A 25,074-nucleotide genomic window follows, 5' to 3' on the forward strand; every position below is an offset into this window, starting at 1 on the left:
GATATTGTCGTAAAATACACATAACATGAAATTTACCACCTTACTCATTTTTAAGTATACAGTTTAGTGGTCTTAAATACATTTATAATGTGGAACAACTAACACCACCATCCCTGTCCACAACTCTTTTCGTCTTGTAAAACTGAAAGTCTGTAACACATTAAACACTACCTTCCCATTCTACTCTTCCCTCAGCCCTTAGTGACCTCCATTCTACTTTCTGTCTTTATGAATTTGCCTACTCTGTGTACCTCAGATAAGTGGAATCACACAATATTTGTCCCTTTATGTCTGGCTTATGTCACTTAGCATAATGTCTTCATGGTTCACCTGTGTTTTAACATATTGTCCTGGGGCGCCTGGGTGGCTCAGTTGGTTAAGCGGCCAACTTCGGCTCAGGTCATGATCTCGCAGTCCGTGAGTTCGAGCCCTGCATCAGGCTCTGTGCTGAGAGCCTCGAGCCTGTTTCAGATTCTGTGTCTCCTTCTCTTTGACCCTCCCCCATTCATGCTTTGTCTCTCTGCGTCTCAAAAATAAATAAACGTTAAAAAAACCCCACAAAAACCATATTGTCCGAATTTCATTCCTTCTTGCAGTTGAATAATACTTCCTTGTATGTATATACTGCATTTTGTTTATCTGTTCATCTGTTGATGGACATTTGGGCTGTGTCCACCTGTTTCTTATTGTGAATAACACTGCTATTAACATTCATGTACAAGTATCTTTTCAAGTTCTTGTTTTCAATTCTTTTGGATATACACCTAGGAGTGAAATTGCTGGATCATATGGTAATTCTCTGTTTCGCTTTTTAAGGAACTCAAAGTATTCTCCACAGTGACTACACCATTTTATATTCCCACTAATAATGCAAAAGACTTCCAATTCCTCCACATCCTTGCCAATATTTGAAACTTATAATTTCCATTTTTTTTTGTTTTTGGTTTTGAATAAAAGCCATCCTAATGGGTATGAGGTGATATCTCATTGTACTTTTAATATCATTTCCCTAATGATTACTAATGTTGAGTATCTTTTCTTATGCTTTTGACCATTTGTGTATTTTCTTTGGAGACATATCCATTCAGACCCTTTGTCCATTTTGGAATTGGTTTGGTTTTTATTGTTATTGTTCTTGAGTTATAGGAACTCATTCCATATTTTGGAATATATTAATCTTTTATCAGTATATGATTTGCAAACATTTTCTCCCATTCTGTGGGTTGCCTATCACTCTGTTACAGTGTCCTCTGATGCGCAAAAGGTTTTAATTTTGATGAAGTCTAATTTATCTATTTTGCTTTTGAGGTCTGTTGCTTTTGATGGCATACCCAAGAAATCATTGCAGTGATTCCATCCGATTATTAGTCTCTGATACCCTTTTCAGCGGTATTCTTCTACAGGTCACCTACAGTAAGTTTATTTATTTATTGATTCCCACATAAATTCTAAAGAAAGAAAAGGCAAAAGATGTATGGGTGACTTCATATTGGCTCCCAATTGCCTTTAAGGTTCAAACTGCATGGCACTGGTTTTCCTTCATGATCTGATCCCTGCCTCCTTCTTTAGCCTCATCTCACCCTTACCATCTAACTTTAGTAATCCTGAACTCCCTGTGCTCTGGAATATTCTATATAGGTCCTCTTACCTGTCTCACTTCTACTCATCCTTCAAGTCTTAACCCAGTCACCACTTCTTCTAGGAGCTATCCCATGTTCTGCCCCCTTTTCCTACCAGCATCCATCTGGCCAGGGGGTTGATGTGCTAGCTTTGAGATCCTATGGCACCCCATATGGTGTTTATCACAGGGTTTACTATACAGAATTATTATTTATTTAGCTCACTCACCCTCTAGATCATAAATTCCCTGAAGACGGTGACGATATCTAAAATTCATTTGGATCATTATATCCTTAGTACCTAGAGTAATTCCTGGCAAACAGTAGATGCTCAGTAAATATCTGATGAATGAAAGAATAAGCCAGACCAACAGCTTTGCCAACCCAGTGTTCTGTTTCTAGCAGTAAAGAAATCTTTTCATGAGGAGGCATCAAATTCAAAGATATACCATAAATTTCCCTGTTTTTCTCAACAATTTCTTCTCTTTGAAGTTTATCTAAAACAAACCTTTAATCAAGGCACTGTTCTAAGTACTTTACAAATATTAATTCATTTAACCTTTCCAATAGCCTGATGAGGTAGGTATTATCTGCTGTTTTCAGGGAATGAAGTAAGAGCAGAGAGACGTTAAGTAACTTGCCCTGGGTCACACAGCTACTAACTGGACCTGAGTCCATTTAGAGTTGGTCAGCCTGTGCCATCTCTTGGTTGTGACAAGTTCCAAGTAAACATGAAACAATATACACTGGAGCATTTCAGACTTAGAAGGACGGTCAAGTTCATGATATTTATAGTATTCTAAACTAGGCTCGTGGCCTCCTCAGATTTACGGTCCGATGTACCTTGTAGAAGCCCCAGGTTTCCTAACTGGTGTTCATGTACCCATCAACCCTTCACTCCTTTTACTCCGTCTCTCAGAACCTGAGCTCACTTCCTCATCCCTTCTGGAGGCTCAGCTCCTGGAAGCAGAAGTACAGAAGAACCATATTATTTTCAGGACTAAAAACAAAATTTCTTACCTGGTTTCTGATACCTCTTTGTTTTTAATTTTATCAAGGTATTCAAATAACTAGCTAAAGTGACCTTTATATTCTTTTTTGAACTTCAGCTGGTAGGTAGTACCACTGCTTACCACTTTGAGGGATATTTGAACTATTTTCTTATCTTTTGGTTGTCTTGAGTAAAACTAATCTTCAGCCACATTATTATTATTATGCAGCAAGGTATCTCTTTAAACAGAGCTCCTCTGTCCTTCCATCCTCCCCTTCCTTCCTTCCTTCCTTCCTTCCTTCCTTCGTTCCTTCCTCCTTCATTCATTCATTTGTTCAACTATTTATTCAAATGCGCTTTCAAGGTGCCAGACGCTGTGTTAGATAATAGAAATATAACTATTACCCTTAAGAAGCCAATGTTTTTCCCATTTAAAAAAGTTTGCTCAGGGGCGCCTGGGTGGCTCAGTCGGTTAAGCGGCCAACTTCGGCCCAGGTCATGATCTCGTGGTCCGTGAGTTCCAGCCCCGCGTCGGGCTCTGTGCTGACAGCTCAGAGCCTGGAGCCTGTTTCAGATTCCGTGTCTCCCTCTCTCTGACCCTCCCCCATTCATGCTCTGTCTCTCTCTGTCTCAAAAATAAATAAACGTTAAAAAAAAAATTAAAAAAAAATAAAAAAGTTTGTTCAATACTGGGGCGCCTGGGTGGCTCAGTTGGTTGGGCGTCCGACTTCGGCTCAGGTCATGATCTCACTGCTTTTGAGTTGGAGCCCTGCGTTGGGCCCTGTGCTGACAGCTAGGAGCCTGGAGCCCGCTTCAGATTCTGTCTCCATCTCTCTGCCTCTCCCCTGCTTGCGCTCTTTCTTTCTCTCTCTCAAATATAACATCACATTTTTTTAGGGGCGTCTGTGTTGCGCAGTCAGTTAGGTGTCCGACTTCGGCTCAGGTCATGATCTCACAGTTTGTGGGTTCGAGCTCCGCATCGGGTTCTTTACCATCTCTGACAGCTCAGAGCCTGGAGCCTGCTTCGGGTTCTGTGTCTCCCTCTCTCTCTGCCCCTTGCCCATTCTCACTTTGTCTCACTCTCTCTCTCAAAAATAAATAAATGTAATAAAAAAATAAAAAAAAATTTAAAGATTTGTTCAATACCATGCAAGTTAAATCATTCTTTGATTTGGGATAGTAAAAATATTTTGTAAGAAAATAAATTATTACAATGGCTCCTCTTTTTCTGTATTCATATTTGCTCACTCATCGGGCTACAGTTGCACAGAGGTCAGTACCATTACCTTCGTTTGAATAATTAAACAAAACATCTCATTCCAGAAAGTACAAAAATATACAAGATGACTTACAACTTTAAGTTAAAGTACATAAAGTGCATAAAGTTAAAGCTAAGAGTTAATCTCCTTAAAAGAGAGAAAAAAATTAGAAGTAAAGTAACATTTTAAGGAAAGATGGATATATTAGAAATTTACCACTGGATAGACTGCAAAACGTCTCTTGCATCTGAATAATAAATATAATTTATTGATTCTCTCTGAATGTATTAGAGAAATAAAGCATGTAAAATAATCATTTATGCTAAGGACATACAGTAAAGAATCAAAATTATTCTCTGCAGCAAGTACTAGGCTGATGGTTAATAGCACATACATCCATTTTTATACCTCTTGCCCTCTTTAATATATCTGTAAGGAAAGACAGCAGTTATTATTTGGATTTCCCCATGTGAAATTTCTCATATAATGCAGTAAATCTTTAAAAGTTACATGAGAAGTACATTTTTCTTCCAGGATTCTCATTCATAGTTAAGAATGCTTGGGGGTATATTTCATTTACCACGGACAGCATTTCCAATTTAACTTGTTCCAGAGAATGTAACATTTGCAGCTAATTTCCAATATAACATTTAGAAATAGCTCAAAGTGAAAACCCATTATTGGTTTTTGCCATGTTTAAAAGCCAAATGCAAATGAAAACCCAGGCAAGACTACATTTTACTTTTGGATCACGTATTTCAGTTCCTTTTCCAGAAAACTAAGTTTGGTGTAGGTGGTAACTTGTGATGTCATTCTTTAACACACAGGCAGGAAGGTCCCAGGGAGGAGAGGGCACATGTTAACATCTGTCATGACCCTATACCTACTAATCTGCCATTTGAAGATAGGCTTTCAAATGACCAGATGCATGGTCATCTCTAAATCACATATATTATATTAGCTTCATTTTTTGTTAACCAATATAGTTCAAATCCTGGCTTTTATATTTCTATTAGCTTCTCACTACGGATAGCTTACATTATGTTTTGCCCAAACTGAACTGACTCTCTGATCTGGCTCATGCATCTTATTTACAAATAAACAGATTTTCACATATGTGCTTTCCCATATGAACTGATGACCAGTAGGTCTAATGAAATTGTTTTTGTGTATTTATAATGTTACAAATCACTAATTTTCAAAGGGACTCAATAAAGTAATACAAATATTTATAAATTTAGATTGACATGCATTCATTTGAACTATTATTATGTAAAGAAACTATAATTGGTATTAGTGATTTTTTTATACAATTACCTGCTGACAATAAGCATAAAATGAAGAAATTCAAAAGGATGGAGTTAACCTTGGAGTTTGAGGCAATATATAGTTTTATAACTGTTAGGGTTTAATGGAAAAAGTCACTGAGGTGGACAAGTTTTGTAAACATATATTTTAAATGGAGTTTCTAAAAGGGAATAATTTTAAGATAACCTATCAAATTTGAGGAGTCAGGGATTATATAGATAAGAAGTTTGCCATATATATAAGTAGCATAAAGAGTACGTAGAGAGATTTGCAAGTATCTTCCATATCGGGTTCAACAAATATTTATTTCATGCCTACTAAAGATTTCAGATACTGCGAGTCCTGAGTGGAAGGAAGGAGGCACCATGGGGGAGGGAATGCCTCTCTGGGGAGGCAAAGGCCACACATGCTAGGATTCAAATGAAGACCAGGAACCGGCCCTATCTCTGGGGACGGTGGCTCCAGACAAAGACAAAGGGCAGGCACATCAGTCTCAAGAGCACGTTAAAAGTGTATTTATCTTTAAAACCAAAGGCTAAGAGTCAGAAGTTCAATTACAAATTAATGTATCTCTAAAGTGCATCTATATTGTGTTCGGACAAAATATATGTTATACATATGTACACTTATACCTACAGAGATGTATACCAAATATGTATACATAAATAAATAATTTTTTATAAAGAAAATCAAAAGTAAATTTCTTAAATATTTTGAATATAAGCCAGCAGAAGCTAGGAATAGCTGGATAGCCCCTATCCTCAAAATATTTGGTTACAGTTTGTCCTAATAAATCTGCCTTGTCCCTATTTCTGTTGTCCTTTCTGCCAGTGTCTCACGTGCTAGCTCCCTCTCTGGCGAGCTGCGGAAGCTGAGAAAGCCCACTGTTTCAATTAAAAAGTGTCACAAATCCATGTTTCGCAGTTCTGGAAATGAGCACAGAATCCTGAAAAGAGAGTGCACTGCTTTTTTCTACGGAGGTGACTCTGCAGGTGGCAAAAAGAAAGGGCACTGAACTGGGATACCCAGGGAATTGGCATGGATGCTGTTTTGCCAGGATTCATACCCTTGCACTCTCTGACCGTCTCTGCCTGGTCCAAGTAATTCATGTGCATGGACATTAAGCTCCAAATGTCATTGCACACTGTGCCTTCCCATTTTCTAACCACAGGTGCTTCCAGATCAGGCTCTTGCTCAACCTGCCACTGGCTGCTAAGCCATTATCTGTCTTACAGAACATTAGGACAGCTGAACTCTTTCCTTTGATAAAGAATAACTTAGATGTTCTTTGTCATCACTTAGGACAGCTTGACACCTGACACTGTATCACTTTTGGTCTTCATCAGATGGTTTCTTTGTGGCAGAGATCAGTGTCTAATCTTTAGGATGTTATGTTTCTGTACTAGAAAGGAGACTGCAACCCAGAAATTTAGCACAACAACCAAGTCCACCAAATCTCTCTCTTGAACTAACAGACTCCTAAATGGTTTTCCTGACTCTTCTTCAATCATCAGATCTCTATATGTAGAACAAAATGAAAATATCAGTTCAATTGCTTATTGTTCAAGAAACGGCCACAAAATCTACTGAATATCTTGCATGTGTCAAGCACATGTCTTCTCAGTGTCAAAGTGACTGTATCAGGACTCCACGGTAGTCAGAGAGGGACGGATCCTGTTACTACAGGGAACAAGTGATGTCTTTGCCTAATTAGCAGACATTTCTCCCTTTATTAGCACCTCCTGATAGATACGTAGATAAATAGACATAGATATACATATAGACATCTTATCTATCTATCGATCTATCTATCTATTCCAACATTTGCCCATTTAGATCTAGTTGTGCTCTGAAGCTCTAAGGCCAATGATGGAAACACCGACAAACCACAAAATGAGCACTGAGGAGGAAGCAGCCAGCTCTGCCTGGAGCAGCTGGGAAAATGCATTTCCACCTGGCACCTGACTGTTCTCCACTATTCTTTAAATGCCACCTCTTTAGGGAAGGCTCTCTCTCCTTCCCCCAGCCCCTCCCCGCCTCACCTCCCCCCATCCCCATTCCAGAAGGATTACTTGCTTCATTACTCTGCTCTTAATAGCTTGTGAGGTCACAGATACCAGAGAGCATGGCTTGGTCATATTTATATCTCCTAGTGCTTAGCATTGTGCCTGTTAGATTGGTACAGAGTATGACTTCAACAAAAATTCCTTGAATGCCTCTATGTACCCAGCCCTGAGTGAATGCAGGGGGTTCAGACAGGAGCAGAATGGTGGCCCTTCCCTTGAGGAACTTGCCAGGATAACTAACATGTACAGAGAACTGGACTTCAGAAAGAACCCTAAAATCACTTGTTCGATTTCTCATTTCCCCCTCCTCTCCATGTCCTTTTCTGTCTCCATGCTCTAGTCTAGTTAATGCCCCATCAGAGTTTAGTACAAATGTTACCATGTCACTTCTCAGAAAGCCTTGCCAGTTTCCCTGTTACCTATTCTCAAAATACCTTGCATTTCTCCTTTGTATAAAGGAGTTCTTCTCAACTGGGGTGATTTTGCTCCCCCTTCCTGAGGACATATGACAACAGCTGGAGACACTTTTGATTGTTACTATTGTGAGGCGGGTTGCTGTTGGCAGATAAAGGACAGGGATGCCGCTGAACAACTCCCAAAATACAAGATGGCTCCCCACAACAAAGAATTATCTGGCCCAAAATGACAGTAGCTTGTGAAACTCTGACATAAATCATCACAGTTTAGAACTATTGATCTCCTTTTGTCGTTATGTGATTCCTGTATTTTTCCCCGCTAAACGGTAAGTTCCAAAAGGGTAGGTAGGAACTAAATCTGCTTTGTACCATAATATTACCAAAGACTCACAGGTAGTAGGGACTCAACAATCATTTGCTGAATACGGTCTTTATTAATTTTTTTTTTTAATTTTTTTTTTTAACGTTTATTTATTTTTGAGACAGAGAGAGACAGAGCATGAACAGGGGAGGAGCAGAGAGAGAGGGAGACACAGTATCTGAAGCAGGCTCCAGGCTCCGAGCTGTCAGCACAGAGCCTGACGCGGGGCTCGAACTCACGGACCGTGAGATCATGACCTGAGCCGAAGTCGGACGCTTAACCAACTGAGCCACCCAGGCGCCCCACTGAATACGGTCTTTAAAGAAATGTTTAATCTACTCTCTGAAGCAGAATACAGTATGCAAGTGATTTATCCTTTATGGCAAGTGTGTATATTAGCATGCACAATTAAATTCTCTCTACTCATGTACCATTTCCTAGAAACAAAAGTTGTCGGTCGCATGCATGGCTGTATTTTGGTCTAATTGAGGAGGCTCTGTTCCAAAATGAAAATGTCCCATATGCAAATATTGGTTTTGAATTATTAGGAAATTCTTGGGAGGTTGACAAGATGCATAAAAGGTATGGCTCTGGCTGCAGTGATCGCAGCACACAGAACTCGCAAGCCTCAATGACACAAATAGCGGGCAGCCTAACGTGCATGATGACCGGCCTGTCACAGAGTTAGCAGACTGGCATCATCAAAATATTCCTGAAGTAGATGATAATACAGATTCCTATACTTCATAACTGCTCCCTGGTAACAATAAACTTGGATTCTATTCAGCTTTGTCTTCAATGACTGGTAGTTCTAAACCCTCTAATTATAATCTTGAGTCATAATATTGGCTTCAAAGCTTCAACTCAAAGTGAACATTCAAACGTGATTTTTATATGAAAGTCAATTTCTGGAAGAGCTACAATGTAAAAACATTTGGAAAAGGACTAGGTTAATTATGAAACTGGATCTAACACAATATACTTACACTACCTTATGAAAATCAAAAAGAAACTAGTTTATAAATGACACCCTCCTTAAAAGCATGTTGCAAACACACACTGTACCTATTTTCATCCAGAGATGTTTACCTTCTCCAAGAGGCAATGAATTATTTAAATATACACAGAACCTTCATTTGAAAGCATGCTAAACCATTCATCTTTTATATTTCCCTGTTGAAATTCTGTATGGAAAGAATGATTCAAGATTCTAGTTTCAAATAATACAAGCTTAATTTTGACTATAAAAAAATGAGTTTTTCCCCTGAAAAATGTCAAGTCACTGGTAGTCACTCTGCCAAATGCAGGTCATGGCTTTTGGGGCCTTTACGCACCTTTTCTGTTTTTGTCTTTGGGAGCTACAGTGTACAAGGCCCTTTTGGCTAGGTATTAAAGAAGATGTAAAAAATTCCAGAATCCTTATCTTCAGATACCAGCTGCAAGCCTCCCTTGATTTGTTTTCTTCTGCTCTCTGTCCTCAAGGTGCTTAAACTCTTGTGAGGCAGAGAAATGCAGGCTTTAGGGCTCAATTTGCGCAAAAAAGACATTTTTGAGTGAAAGAATGGATCTCATTTGACAGGGGAGTAAAGTAAGGCTTCGAGAAGTTAGTTGAAAGGATCTTAAAATACAGGATGTCAACCTGTATCTTTTCAGGCCATATATTCATGAGTTAATTGTTCTATGATGGAACTACAAAGCCCATGAGGGCAGGGAGCAGAAACTTTAAGAATGGATCAGGAACATTTTATGAATCAGAGAGTAACATCTGTTTCTGCACACTTTTAGTGTAGTAAAAGATGTTCTCCAAAAGATGAAAGTCACTATGGAAGGAGAAACGTCTATCCTTAGGATTTTGTTGGAATTGACCTACAGAGACAAAAGACCAGAAAACATTCCTGCTAAATCAAATTTCCATCTATGATGGCTGCATTTACGGCGATAGTTGGGACTAGTAAATGAGGAAAGTAAAGCTTCCTACTACTGTATTGATCGTAAGATAATTGGAAAAGCTATATTTCCTTGGTCATGGACCTGATAAGAAAATCACTGGAGCTGGGGCCATTTTTTATTCATTTTTGTCCCGACACAGTATCTTGTATATTATAGGTGCTTAATAAGTATTTGTTCGTTGACTTTGTTTACTGTTTGGATAAAAGGAATATTAACTGTGGTATTCAAATAGGACAGGAAAACTTACTAAGAAGAAAAATAAACACTACTTATACTCAACCTTTTTTATTTATTTAAAAAAATTTTTTCTTAATGTTTATTTATTTTTGAGACAGAGAGAGACAGAGCATGAATGGGGGAGGGTCAGAGAGAGGGAGACACAGAATCTGAAACAGGCTCCAGGCTCTGAGCTGTCAGCACAGAGCCCGACGTGGGGCTCGAACTCACGGACCACGAGATCATGACCTGGGCCGAAGTCGGCCGCTTAACCGACTGAGCCACCCAGGCGCCCCTCAACCTTTTTTAAAAATCACCATAACAACAACACTAAAGACATATGTAGTGTATCAGTTTTTGCTGACGTTTTTCTCCATTTAGTAAGCATTAGGAAGAAGAGTTTATTCTGTCTTCATACAATGCAATCCTCTGTGGCCATCTGACTTTCTATGTAACAAAGGGGAAAGGGTGAATGATACTATCTTTGTCATTATGATGGAAATGGGTAACAAATTATATGGTCCCACCATGCGAGCCACTTGATACAAAAATTCCTATGTAAGCAGAAGGTTGTTACAAGATATATTTAGGTGACAGAACTAGGACAAAAATGGAATGAACATGTATTAGCACTGAATGTGTCCCAAAGGTCGGCCTCAAAAGGCAAATACACAAACACAAGCACGCATTAGGTATCAACTCCATTTAACAAATAAGAAAGGTAAAGCTCAGGGAGGGTAAGTGATTTGCTCAAGGGATGGTAAAGGGCAGGATAAGAAGTGTATCTGTCTCTATAGCAGATATAAGAATGTAATTTTTTTTTTTTTTTAAGTAAGCTCTATGCCCAGTGTGGGGGTTGAACTCATGACCCTGATATCAAGAGTCACATGCTCTGTGGACCGAAACAGCCAGGCACTCCAGAATGTCTGTACTTTTTACGATGAGATATATAAATGAAGACTTCATCCCAAATTCCAAAGATCAAAAAGGGTAAAGTGGAAAAAGAGGGAAATGGGTGTTTTAAAACTTTTGAATACTTAGGGGTGCCTGGGTGGCTCAGTTGGTTAAGCGACCAACTCCGGCTCAGGTCATGATCTCGCAGTTTGTGAGTTCAAGCCCCGCGTCGGGTTCTGTGCTGACAGCTCAGAGCCTGGAGCCTGCTTCAGATTCTGTGTCTCCCCCTCTCTCTTTACCTCCCCTGCTCACGCTCTTTGTCTCTCTGTCTCTCAATAATAAATAAACGTTAAAAAAAAAAAATTAAAAAAAACAAACAAACAACTTTTGAATACTTAAAGATGACCACAACTTTTTTCTTTTCATCCTTAAAGACATGGGTTAAATTACTACTATCCCCATTTTACTGGAGAGTAGAAATTACCTGAAGTTCAATAACCTACCCAAGGTTTCTTAGCTGTAAGTGACAGAACTAGAATCTGAATGAGGAAGCTGTATTCCAGAGGCTGTGCTATTACCCACTGTGCTATCTGACGTCTGGCCACAGCCTAAGCAGTCTCTGGCTTCATCCATCTTTACTGGCAAAGTCTTAAACTGAAGTTGTCAATGGCGATCAAATAACATACTGTAAGCACACCTGGGAGTATGATCTCGAAGGAACTCTGAACCTTAAGTTCAAGAAAGTCAGAGTCCAGGGTAACCCTCAGATAAATGGGAAGATTCATATGCATGGGATTCGTACGCTTTCATTCAGTTTTTCAAAGAGGTGTAAAACAGTTGATGTTTTCCTTCGAAAAGATCCATCTCTGCGTTTTCTTTTGCATTGTGTTATATTCCATTAGGCAACAAAGGCTTCATTTCTTCCACTGCTGGTAATAAGAAGTGATTAATCACAATCACCTGTCACACTTAATTTAGCATTCATCCCATGAAAAGATTTTCCACAAGCCCCAAAGTGAAATTTACATTTTAATGTCCACAGATAAAAAAGTATAGCGGTATGTGTTACGTTTTTTTTCCACTATGAAAACCATTTTCAGGAATTTAGACTGTTAAATAATCATTCCTTTTATGAGACTGGCTCCAAAGATACATATACATTTTGAAATCTATAGTATTACTTAGCAATTTTAGTGCCTTCCTTTTTGCAGCCAATCATGGAAGACTTGTTTTTATAGCTTTCTCTGCAGAGTCATCTTAATTATAGGGAAATCCCTTCACAAATGGTTCCCCATTTTACAGTGCTTCAGCTGGAATCTCATATTGGTTTTATTGGAAATGATGAAAAATTACTCTTTCTGGGACATAGAATTAAGAATCAGGATTGGAAGTGAGCTACACTCTTTTATCTTTAGAAACACTTAAACTTATCACACTTCCTTCTAAACAGTTTTTCCCAAAGGGGTTTAATAAAGCAAAAACCTTTTAGATGTTCAGAATCATAGAAAAGTTTTCAAGTTGAAAGGTTTTGTGCAGGTTATCTGATTCAGTCCACACACTGAATTGACAAATAAGATAAGTTTCACCCAATTTATAGAGTGAGAGAACCAGCACTAGAAGTCCTGTGTATGGGCTGCCATTGTACCCTTCTTCCTAAGCTTTTCACATAGCTCACATGGGTGTGAGGGTTCTATGGATCTAATGACAGGAATTTCTTTGAGCCTTTCTTCAAAGTATTTATGACAACCTGGCATGTGCTCCATATTCATTTGGCTATTGTCTTCTTCCTCCAAAGAACAGAAACTCCACGAGGGCAAAGAATCTGTGGCCTCTAAGAGGGCGTCACATAGCGTGACTCAATAAATACTTGATAAATGAAGTCTCAGAGTTAACGTTAAACACTCCCCCATAGTTTACACGTTCTTTCCTAAAATTCCCACGTTTGCCTTAACTAGAATTTTAAAAGATTAAACATCTTAATGCCCTCAAGGTAGAAGACTTCTTAAATGAGAAAAGAAAAGACTTCTTAAATAAGAAAAGGAGAATGTAATCAATTATGCTATATTAAAATTAGGGGGTTCGAATTCACCAAAAACTACCATAAAGAGATTGTAAATCAGAGTCACAAACCAAGAGAAGAAAACTGCCACACATATAAGCAACCAAAGATTAGTATCAAGAATACACAAATCACTCCTAGGAATCAAAAAGGAAAATAAATCCAAGTTACCCATTAGATAAGAAAAAAGATAAAAGATATGAATGTATATTGTAAAGAAAAGAAAACCCGCGTGGCTAATAATGGCCAATAAGATGGATATTCAACCTCTTTAGTAAGCAGGGACATAGAAATTAAAAACCACAGTGACATATACTTGAAAGAATTGAAGGCAGTGACTCAAAGAGTACACCAGTATTTGTACACTTATTTGTACATCCGTGTTCATAGCAGCATTAGTCACAATAGCCAAAAGGTGACAGCAATCCAAGTGTCCATCAACAAATGAGCGGAGAGGGGGCGCCTAGGTGGCTCAATGGGTTAGGCGTCTGACTTCGGTTCTGGTCATGACCTCACGGTTTGTGAGTTCAAGCCCCGCCATGGGCTCTGTGCTGACAGCTCAGAGCCTGGAGCCTGCTTTGGACTCTGCGTCTCCCTCTCTCTCTGCCCCTCCCCCCCGCTCGTGCTCTCTCTTGCGCGCGCACGCTCTCTCTCTCAAAAATGAATAAACATTTAAAAAAAAATTTAAAAAAACCCACATGAGTGGAGAAAGAAAATGTGTTTTGTTTACAAAATGGAATACTTAAAATGGAAAATTATTCAGCCTTTAAAAGGAAGGAAATTCTGACAGATGCGATAACATGGATGAAACTTGAAGGCATGTATGTTAAGTGAAATAAGCCAGGCACGGAAAGACAAATACCGTATGATTTCACTTACATGAGGTACAAAGAGGAGTCAAATTCATAGAGACAGAAAGTAGTAGAATGGTGTTTGCCAGGGGCTGGCAGGAAGTAGGGATGAAGAGTTATTGTTTAATGGGTATGGAGCTTTCGTTTTGAGAAAATGAAAAAGTTCTGGGAATGAATTATGGTAATAATAGTTGTACAACAATAAGAATGGACTTAATATCCCTGAACTGTCCACTTAAGATAGTTAAAATGGTATATTTTATGTTGTATATGTTTTCCCATGATAGAAAAAGAAAGAAACCACAGTAAGATACCAGTTTATATCCACTGATGGACAAAGCACAAACCAAAAGACCCCTAAACTTCTGACAATACCAAGTATTTACAATTACTATGCACTGAATTGTGTCCCCAGAAAATTCATTTATTGAAGCTCTGACTGCCCCAGGTGATCGTATGGGAGACAAGGCCATTCAGGAGTTAGTTAAAGTTAAATGAGGTCATGAGGGTGGAGCTCTGATCCCATCAAACTCATGCCCTTGTGAAAAGGAAGAGTTACCAGAGAGCTTGCTCCCTCTCTCGCTGAAGGACACAGCAAGAAGGCAGCCATCTACAAGCCAGGAAAAGAGCTCTCACCAGTAACTGAACCCCAGTCTTGGACTTTACGGGCTCCAGAAGAGTGAGAAAATAAATTTCTGTTGAGTCAACCAGTCTATGGTATTCTGCTAAGGAAGCCCAAACTGACTAAGTAATGGTGGAGAAATGGGAACTCACAAGCTGCTGACAGCGGCGTTATGTGGGAACAGACTGGTCTGATCTAGCCAACCTGAAGAGGTGAGCACCCCTAGCCCCAGCAACTCCACTGTCTGGTGTGTCCAGAGAAACTCCAGCATGTGGGCAACAGATTAAGTACATGGACGTTACCTGGGACAGCTTTTGTGTTAGCAAAATCTGCAAATACCCAAAATATACCCTGAGAGGAAAAGACAAACTATAAAGAAAAATAGGTGAATAGGAAATTGAAAAACACAGGATGGTATCACATCTGGGGAGATAAAGAACAATGGCATCCTTGAGGGGAGTGCACTCATCAATTTTAAGCTGGGTGGTAGGCATGTGGATGTCTTACCATACTTTTATTTTACATATACAGAATATTTATTAACAATGAAATAAATGAAATCAATGACAATATGCATTATCAAAGGCATAACCTAACTACATTTGATTCATCTCGGTCCAAGACTTTTGACAACAATTACATTTCTCTTCCCTTGCTAGGTTCTTGTGTTTTTTATTTACAAAAGATAATAAAGAGTTAAGGAAAGTAATTGTACTCAATTTAAAGATCTCAACTTTTCATTTTATCCATTAAAAACTGAGCATCTGGCAAAACTAGAACAAGCAATCCTAAAATTCATATGGAACCACAAAAGGCCCCGAATAGCCAAAGTAATTTTGAAGAAGAAGACCAAAGCAGGAGGCATCATGATCCCAGACTTTAGCCTCTACTACAAAGCTGTAATCATCAAGACAGCATGGTATTGGCACAAAAACAGACACATAGACCAATGGAATAGAATAGAAACCCCAGAACTAGACCCACAAACGTATGGCCAACTAATCTTTGACAAAGCAGGAAAGAACATCCAATGGAAAAAAGACAGTCTCTTTAACAAATGGTGCTGGGAGAACTGGACAGCAACATGCAGAAGATTGAAACTAGATCACTTTGTCACACCATTCACAAAAATAAACTCAAAATGGATAAAGGACCTGAATGTGAGACAGGAAACCATCAAAACCTTAGAGGAGAAAGCAGGAAAAGACCTCTCTGACCTCAGCCGTAGCAATTTCTTACTTGACACATCCCCAAAGGCAAGGGAATTAAAAACAAAAATGATCTACTGGGACCTCATGAAGATAAAAAGCTTCTGCACAGCAAAGGAAACAACCAACAAAACTAAAAGGCAACCAACGAATGGGAAAAGATATTTGCAAATGACATATCGGACAAAGGGCTAGTATCCAAAATCTATAAAGAGCTCACCAAACTCCACACCCAAAAAACAAATGACCCAGTGAAGAAATGGGCAGAAAGCATGAATAGACACTTCTCTAAAGAAGACATCCAGATGGCCAACAGGCACATGAAAAGATGCTCAACGTTGCTCCTCATCAGGGAAATACACATCAAAACCACACTCAGATATCACCTCACGCCAGTCAGAGTGGCCAAAATGAACAAATCAGGAGACTATCGATGCTGGAGAGGATGTGGAGAAACGGGAACCCTCTTGCACTGTTGGTGGGAATGCAAATTGGTGCAGCCGCTCTGGAAAACATTGTGGAGGTTCCTCAAAAAGTTAAAAATAGACCTACCCTATGACCCAGCAGTAGCACTGCTAGGAATTTACCCAAGAGATACAGGAGTACTGATGCATAGGGGCACTTGTACCCCAATGTTTATAGCAGCACTCTCAACAATAGCCACATTATGGAAAGAGCCTAAATGTCCATCAACTGATGAATGGATAAAGAAATTGTGGTTTATATACACAATGGAGTACTACGTGGCAATGAGAAAGAATGAAATATGGCCCTTTGTAGCAATATGGATGGAACTGGAGAGTGTGATGCTAAGTGAAATAAGCCATACAGAGAAAGACAGATACCATATGGTTTCACTCTTATGTGGATCCTGAGAAACTTAACAGAAACCCACGGGGGAGGGGAAGGAAAAAAAAAAAGAGGTTAGAGTGGAAGAGAGCCAAAGCATGAGAGACTCTTAAAAACTGAGAACAAACTGAGGGTTGATGGGGGGTGGGAGGGAGGGGTGGGTGGGTGATGGGTATTGAGGAGGGCACCTTTTGGGATGAGCACTGGGTGTTGTATGGAAACCAATTTGACAATAAACTTGATATACTGAAAAAAAAACAAAAAACAAAACCAGCATCTGGGGCACCTGGGTGGCTCAGTCAGTTAAGTGTCTGACTTCAGCTCAGATCATGATCTCACGGTTCGTGGGTTCCAGCCCCACGTCAGGCTCTGTGCTGACAGCTCAGAGCCTGGAACCTGCTTCAAATTCTGTGTCTCCCTCTCTTTCGCTCTCTCAGTCCCTCCCCCGCTTGTGCTCTCTCCAAAATAAATAAATAAACATCATCATCATCATCGTCAACAACAACAACAACAAAAACCTGAGTGTCCTGGGAACCAATCTTCCATTAAAATCATACTGATCTCATAGCCGTCCTGGTCTTGCTTAGGCGCATTATACAACTTCTCGGCATTAAGTGTCTGTCATATAATAATTCAGGAGAGAGCGAGAAATGGAAGGTCATAAATAAATAGAGTATAAAACTTCCAGTTTCGGGGCATAACTAGGACAGATAACAAAGCAAGCCAAATTCTGATTGAATAAGCTACTTGAACTGCCTGAAAGAGCTGGCTACGTAACTCATCACAATTTTACCAAAAGGGCTGCACAATCTGTGCTGGCTACCAAAAGGCATCAGGAACAGTAAAAGGTCTTCTGTACGTTGTCAACCAAGACTTCACATCACATATGTAAAGTCCAAGGGCCACTTAGAGATATGCCACAGCTTATACACACAATCATCCAGATCAACTGTCCCCCTTCAGGGTGAGAACGTCATTGTCCACGTGAAAGCATATACTGTTTTGGTTTTGTTTTTGTTTTGTTATAGCTAGAGGTAGGAGTGAGATGTTAGAAACAATGAGTGCAAAGAGTTAACAAAAAAAGTGTTGAAACCACTAAGAAGTGCTATATCTTATATTTTATCCCACCAGGGTAAACAAATTATTCCGGGGGCACTGATGATGTGACACATAACTGTTTCAGGTCCATTCACATTTACCATTTTATTTAATCCTCAATATATCATCCTTGATAGGAATGACTTTTCCCATTTTATAAATGAAGAGAGAGACAGATTAAATACCTTGCCCAGGGTTGAGTGTAGGTAAAACGAGACTGATGGAATTCAAACCTAGTGCTTACTCAAAGTAAGAACTTTGGCCACTATACTGTTTCTTTTTTTTTGTTTGTTTATTTATTTTTGAGAGAGACAGAGACAGAATGTGAGTGGGTTAGGGGCAGAGAGAGAGGGAGACACAGAATCCGAAGCAGGCTCCAGGCTCTGAGCTGTCAGCACAGAGCCCTACGTGGGGCTTGAACTCACGAGCCGTGAGATCATGACCTGAGCCGAAGTCGGACGCTCAACCGACTGAGCCACCCAGGCGCCCCTATACTATTTCTTGATGACTGCCTTAAAAATTGTTTTTTAAAATGACAGCAAATAGGTAAAGGGGATTGAGAGGTACAAACTTCCAGTCATAAATGAGTCATAGGATGAAAAGTACAGCATAAGGATTACATACAGTCAATAATATTATAATAACTTTGTATGGTGACAGATGGCAATTAGACTCAGTGTGATGAGCACTGTGTAATGTTTAGAATGGTTAGATCATTATGTTGTACAGCTGAAACTAATATAACATTGTATGTCAACTACAATAAAAACAATTAGCAAACGAACAAAATTCAGATCATCGAGTCTAAGATGAGTCTTAGGATTTCTTGTTTCCTGTTTTCTTTTTTGGCTCAGCCTTATACTCTACAGCTTTATTTATGGCACCTGTGAAGTGCATATGGTACAGTGTTGGTCCAGAGTGGGGGCTTTGGAGTGAGAGTGCCTGGGTATAAATCCAGAGGCAACACTTACAGCTCTGTGCCCTTGAGCAGCTTGCATCACCTCTCTGTGTCTTAGCATTTTTGTAAAATGAGGATAATGTCTCATAGTTTGGTTGTGAGAATTAAATAACAGAATGCACGTAAAGCATTTAATAGTTCCTGACAGATAATAAGCGCTTGATAAATACTGGCATTATCATTAGCAGCAAATACACATACACACATATGTATGTATTCTACGGGCTAATAAATGTTAGATATTACTATCAGTATTATAGTATACTAATAGCACAGCATATTACTATTAGTACACTTAGGTGCCAAGGGGCGAGGGGGCAGGGGCACAGAGGCAAGGCATCGGGGCAGAAAAGGATTAGGATGACGTTCTGGCAGAGGCTGAGCTTGAGGTGGGTTTTGAAGGGTAAGCAGGAGTCAGATGTATGAAGATGATATGTGTTCTGGGGAGCGAGGGTATTTCAGGATGAGGGAACGGCACGTGTGAAATCACACAGCATGAAATAGCACGATGTCCAGGGTGGACTGGTGGGGCAGAACATCAGCATCAAGGGGCCAATTACAGTGTAGTAGTTGGAGAGGAGATCACATTGAGGTAGACCACAGGGACCGGACAGCAAGTAGAAACTGACTCTTCCAGGCACGCAGGCTGTGAAGAGATTAATTGTTCTAGGAGCTGGAAAGAACCATGGAAAAGACTGATAAATAACCCGGCATAAAATGTCCACTTGAACTGTGATCAAAGTCTTGCTTTACAAATGTTTGCATTTTCTAGTACGAAAATAAAAAATTTCAGAGGTAAAAGTTGTAGAAACCATCTGCATCAAATATCCTCATTGCCATTTTTCTTTTTTCTCTCTTTTCTTTCGTTTTTAAATGTTTACTTAATTTTGAGATAGAGAGAGTACAAGCAGGGAGGGGCAGAGAGAGAGAGAGAGAGAGAGAGAGAGAGAGAGAATCCCAAGCACGCTCTGTGCTTGTCAGCACAGAGCCCGACGTGGGGCTTGAACTCACGAATTGTGAGATTATGACCTGAGCCAAAATCAAGAGCTGGACACTTAACAAACTGAGCTACCCAAGCCCCCCTTCATTGCCATTTTTCTATTAAAAACTGCCACACATGAGAATGAGAGAAATCTATTTTCTCATGACACATATAAGGAGCTGGATGAATTTAGTGCAAGCACAGTTACAGTAGTAGGATTAAAATTGAGGTTGAGACAAACTTGAAGGAAATAGAATTAAAACGACATCATTCTTCTTTTTGTCTATTCTGAACTACCAGTAACCTAACCTCTTGAATGCATGATGTACCTTTCCACATTGTCATGCTTGCCTCTAGAATGCTCCCCTTTTTTCTCCTTTCGGTCTGATATCTTCTACTTGGCCTTCAAAATGTAACGGAAGGGTCATTTTCTCTGGGAGCCTTCTCCGATACTCCAATCTGCTTTAGAGACACATCCTTTTGCTCCCAGACCTCAGGCATACTCCCATCTTAGCAATTATATTACATCATACTGTACTATAATTGTTGGTGTTATATTTATTTGCAATAAACTATGAGGTCATCAAAGGTAGGGACCATGGTTATTCAGAACAGAGATCGCGCATGACTTTATACTCCTAATAACACACATTACTTAGCATATACTTGGCACTAGATAATTGCATGTAGTTTGTTAACATCAGGTGAGCACAAAATGAAAAATAAATGTATCACCCTGAGAATAACGACCTTAAAACAGATTTCTGATTTCGCTACCTGAAAAACTACAAATAGATAACATGGAAAAATGCCCCAGAGGTATCCAAAGCAGGATGGAAGTCTCACACAGTGTCTCTCAAAGTTGCTTTGGGCGGTGGTATAAATATGAATTTTTTCTCTCTCACGTCCATTGAAACTCTGCTTTGGTTTCCAGATCAGTCCACCTTCAAACCAATAGTTATGATTTTTCATTATTGTGAAAGAAGAACTCTCTCATCCACAAAATAGGCTCTTATAGCATTGCTGGATCATTTTCCCCACACATGAGCATAAAAACTAAAAGTAAGGAGTATTCAAGGGATTAATGTTTCAAGTAAAAGCCATACAGGATTTTGCCACAATCTTTCAAGAGAATCTACTCTCTGGTTCTCCCAAAGCACATTTTCCATGCCAAGAAAAATCACTTGTATTTCAAGGCAAAAACAGACAAAATATTGCCTGGAAATAGTCTGCAAACCCCAGTCGGGGGGAAAGTTCCTTATAGAACAAGGACAGAAGAACAAGCCGTTAAGCCTTATTTTCAGGCTATTGGGGGACAAGTACAGAGCCTGAAGCACACAGATGACAGGAGCAGATCTGTGCTTCATAAAGATCCCTCCAGCTGCGGGGTAGAGGACAGGGAATGTGTAGGGCCCAGGAAGGCAATTAGAAATATAATCTAAGTACTCCAAAGACCAGCATTTGGAGATTATTTAGAATAATTTTCAAGTCCACTTGGAAGAATAAATGAGTGAGAATGGACGTGACGCCTTCCAAGCTCTCCATCCTCTGTCCTAGCCAAGACATCGAATTCGTTGTAAAACGACCGTCATTAAAATAGAGTGACAGCAGAGCAGAAATGGCGCAGACGGCTGATTGGAACAAAAAGTCAAGAAATACGCCTAAGTATAGATGGGAATTTAGGTCGTGACAAAGGGGCAAGTGGAATTGTTTTAAAAAGTAATGAGGCTCTGGCCATAACAATAAAATAAATTCTAGATGGAGCGAAGATTTCAAGGTACAAAATAAAAACAGGTGAAAACCAGTGCCAGGCAGTTCTCAAAAGAAGGAGAGCAAATACTCAGCAAACACAAATGGCAGTTTTTATGCAGGGGGTTGGCAGGGATGTACAAGGATAATATTCCTGGACAGTGAGGTTCTAGGAGAATCAGGGCACGTCCACTCCCTTGGTGAGAATATAAAATTGGTATGTCCTTTTCTGGAAGACAGTTTAATAATGTAAATCAAACCTTTAGAAACCTCACACCTAGGAATGCATCCTAAGGAAATAACTGGACAGCAACCTCAACACAGTATGTACGATAGAGGCAAGTGCAATATTTTGAATAGTAAACACTGAATAGTAAACACTGTTGTAAATAGGGACAACGAAAATGTCCTGACAGAGACAAGGAAGTACTGTGGAGCCGTTCAACGTGAAGATGCAGAACTAGTTTAACGACATGGAAAGATATTCACAATTTATTGGTAGGTGAATAAACAAGAGTCTGGGACAGAGTAGGCAGTACAACACTATCATATGTATTTGCATTGAAAATAAAAGGGGGAGTTTACGCAGAACTATTGATGGTAGTTTTCTCCATGAGATTATAATTGATCTCTGTTTTCTCATGCGTTCTCTGCAATTTTATTGCCGTGACTGCTTTTATAATTGAAAAAAAGAAAAGAAAAGAAAAGTAAAACCTCTACTTCCCTTTACAAAGAAGTGTCAAGAATATAGCGGTGGTGGGGTTGATAACTCAAGAGGATGCAGAAAGAGCAAGCGCCTGCATCACATGCCAAGTCATTAACAAGCGCCTGCTGTACCGTTTCTTCTCTGGAGTCAAGGAGAAAAACAGACGCAGGAAGACTTTCTACACTGAACCGCAAGAAAAAAAAAAGAATACAAATCCTTGTCAGGAGAGCCAGCGGGGTGACTGACTAAATTACAATACATTTTGCACTTCGGTCGCGCAGGTAAGACAGACACTAGAACCACATTTTTTACACTCAATCCCCGTATCATGCCTGCCAACTGATCAAATCCCGTCAAATTTTATATAGTACAATTTAGGTTAAAGAGTCATAGTCTTCCCTTGTGGAGGTCACGTTTGCATGAAATCTCATGCCACTCTATGTTTTTTCACTTAGCAAACAACAAAAAGCTGTTTGGCAGACTCCCCAACGTTGCCTCTCAATCATAGCATGCCTTAATATGTAAATGTTGTCTTCATAATAATTCAAAATCAGTAACAATAGATGCCACCTTCCTTTTGTGATGTATAGCTTCCCATGTTTAGTGAAGGAACAGGCAAGGCATTCTTACTATTAGTATCATTACTCTTATTCCTGCTTATACACATAAAAGAAGTTACTATCAGAGGAGATTATATCCCCAAGGGTTTCAGAGTTCATCGGTCACAGATTCAGAATCATACACAGTTTTGTTTTCATGCTGACATATTTTTTTTTCAGCTTCTACAAATAAGAGTTTTTACATGAGAAATACTGGAGTTGAACAATTTTATCTTTGTGTAATCTACACAATATAGAATTTTAAGATTATGGAACTCATAAAGTTCAGTCTCCTCATCTTATTGAAAAGGAAACTAAAACCCAGGGAGACTGAGTGAGTGACTCTCCTCATTAGCAGAATGGGAGCCAGACCTCAAGTCGCCTACCTCCTCCGTTAGAGCGTTCATCATGCTGCACGGAGAACCTGAGCCACTACGACCATGACAATTCATAGAGCATTTCAACATACATTTAGTTCCCACAACAACCCTGTGAGGTGTTAATATTGTTATTCTCATTTGGGAGAATTTAAGTGACTTTGTAACACTTTGAGCCATACGGCCCAAGGCTTTATAGCCAAAGGTAAGAGCTTTTCCACTCTGAAATCAAGACGGGGGTGTGTTTGCTATAAGTAACTCTTCAGTTCAAAGGGATCCAATGCTGAAAAAGTTTTGGAGCCTTAAAATTATATAACAATCTCATAAAAAGATTCACAGGTTGTAAGACCATTATTTTCCAAGAAAAAGTCCTTTTGATCACAGATCTCAAAGCATCAACTTCCTATAGATAATTGAAAATTGAACTCAGAGAATAATGAAAGCTTACCACTGTTTAGTTTAGCAAGAAACTCGAGAGGGCTCTGATGCAGGTTAACCTTTGTATCATTAATATCAGGCAGCTTACAGCTTAAGTAAAAATCGTCAATGTAAGCATCTAGGGCTTTGGAGGCAGAGAAATATGGCTTTTCTTTATATTGGATGGAACCATCAACATTAAAGGAGATCCTATTGAGGACTAAATTTGCTGGAAGAGAAGGGTTGGAAGTGCTAAAGTGAAGTTTCTTAACTGACTTTGCCATGGCTTTCTCAAACTGGGCTGCAATGTCCATTCATCTTTCAAAAAACCCTAAACACAAACGAAGGTAGACAAGATTTCAGTTAAATAGGAATGGGTGATGATACAGAATCCTTGCTAATCTTTGCATCACCTGTATTTCTGTTTTACAACACAATTGCTTTTTATTCCCTTTTACGCTGTAAGTATATTGAGCTCTCAAGCCCTGCATTGATTGACAGCTTTATTGAGCATAAGCATAAGCTATACTGTAGAAACATATTAGGGAACTAAGAAGATGAACCTTGCCAGGTAAAACATAAAATACAGGTGTTGCTCTCCTTTGGTTTTATTTTTTTTTTTAATTTTATTAAAAATTGTTTTTCAACATTCATTCATTTTGGAGAGACAGAGCATGCGCGGGGGAGGGGCAGAGAGAGACTCCAAAGCAGGCTGGCTCCAGGCTCTGAGCTGTCAGAACAAAGCCCAATGCGGGGCTTGAACTCGTGAACCGTGAGCGTATAACCTGAGCCAAAGTCGGACGCCCAACTGACTGAGCCATCCCGGCGTCCCGGCTCTCCTTCGGTTTTAGTTTTACTGGATTGGATAAGTAATTCTGGAGTCTTGAGATATTTTTATTTGCTACATTAAAACAGACAAGCCTCCAGAATTATGTCATAGCTTTTATTCCCTACATCTGTCCCCACTCCATTGATAGGACAGGGGAAGCCATGTCTGAAGACAAGAAGACAGGAATAGGGGACCCTGGCACAGAAATGATGGCAAATAGAGACTAGGGAGCAAGATGAGGTGAGTGCGGAAAGGAGTAGATTTAGTGGGGGGGCCATCGGGTCCTCTGATCTTCTGGCACTCTGGCCTTGGTGCAAGAGTTCAGCAGCTGTGAGCCTCTGTAGTGCCACCTTGTATCGACCACTTACTCTCCATAGCAGCTATAAAAAATAGGTGTTATCAGTAACCTCATTTTTGAGGTAGGAATATGGTGGCACATGCGGATTAAGTAGCTTGTCTGAAGGTATTGTGTAGGGAAGCACACAGCCAAGGTTGAACCCCAGTGGCTGGATCTGAGCTTGAACTTAACCACTGCACTAGACCCCCGGTCCACTTTCGCATGTGTGCTGGAACTGCCAGTATGAGCTGTGATTTCTAAATGTCAGCCACCGGTAACATGCTGGAAATGTCTGCCAAGCCAGGGTGCCTGGGTTCCATGGTCTCTCATTTCTCTAAAACACTTAAAGAGTA

The 25,074-nt window shown here is 39.7% G+C and overlaps 1 protein-coding gene across 5 annotated transcripts in view; it reads right to left on the reverse strand.

Annotated features, from left to right (window-relative positions):
* GRIP1 (glutamate receptor interacting protein 1) overlaps positions 1-25,074 on the reverse strand; it is a 683,162-nt gene that overhangs the window by 213,187 nt on the left and 444,901 nt on the right. Inside the window, exon 2 of one of the 5 annotated variants that reach the window (XM_049627401.1) lies at positions 23,587-23,886. The exons of 3 other annotated variants lie outside the window; for them this stretch is intronic. In XM_049627401.1, coding sequence (XP_049483358.1) covers positions 23,587-23,869 — 283 coding nt within the window. In that variant the 5' untranslated portion in view covers positions 23,870-23,886. Of the gene's footprint in view, positions 1-23,586; positions 24,788-25,074 lie in introns of those variants that run through there. One more of the 5 variants, XM_049627400.1, reaches the window with a different exon arrangement.

The sequence above is a fragment of the Panthera uncia genome, chromosome B4 (assembly GCF_023721935.1).
Source record: "Panthera uncia isolate 11264 chromosome B4, Puncia_PCG_1.0, whole genome shotgun sequence".
Lineage (NCBI taxonomy): Eukaryota > Metazoa > Chordata > Mammalia > Carnivora > Felidae > Panthera > Panthera uncia.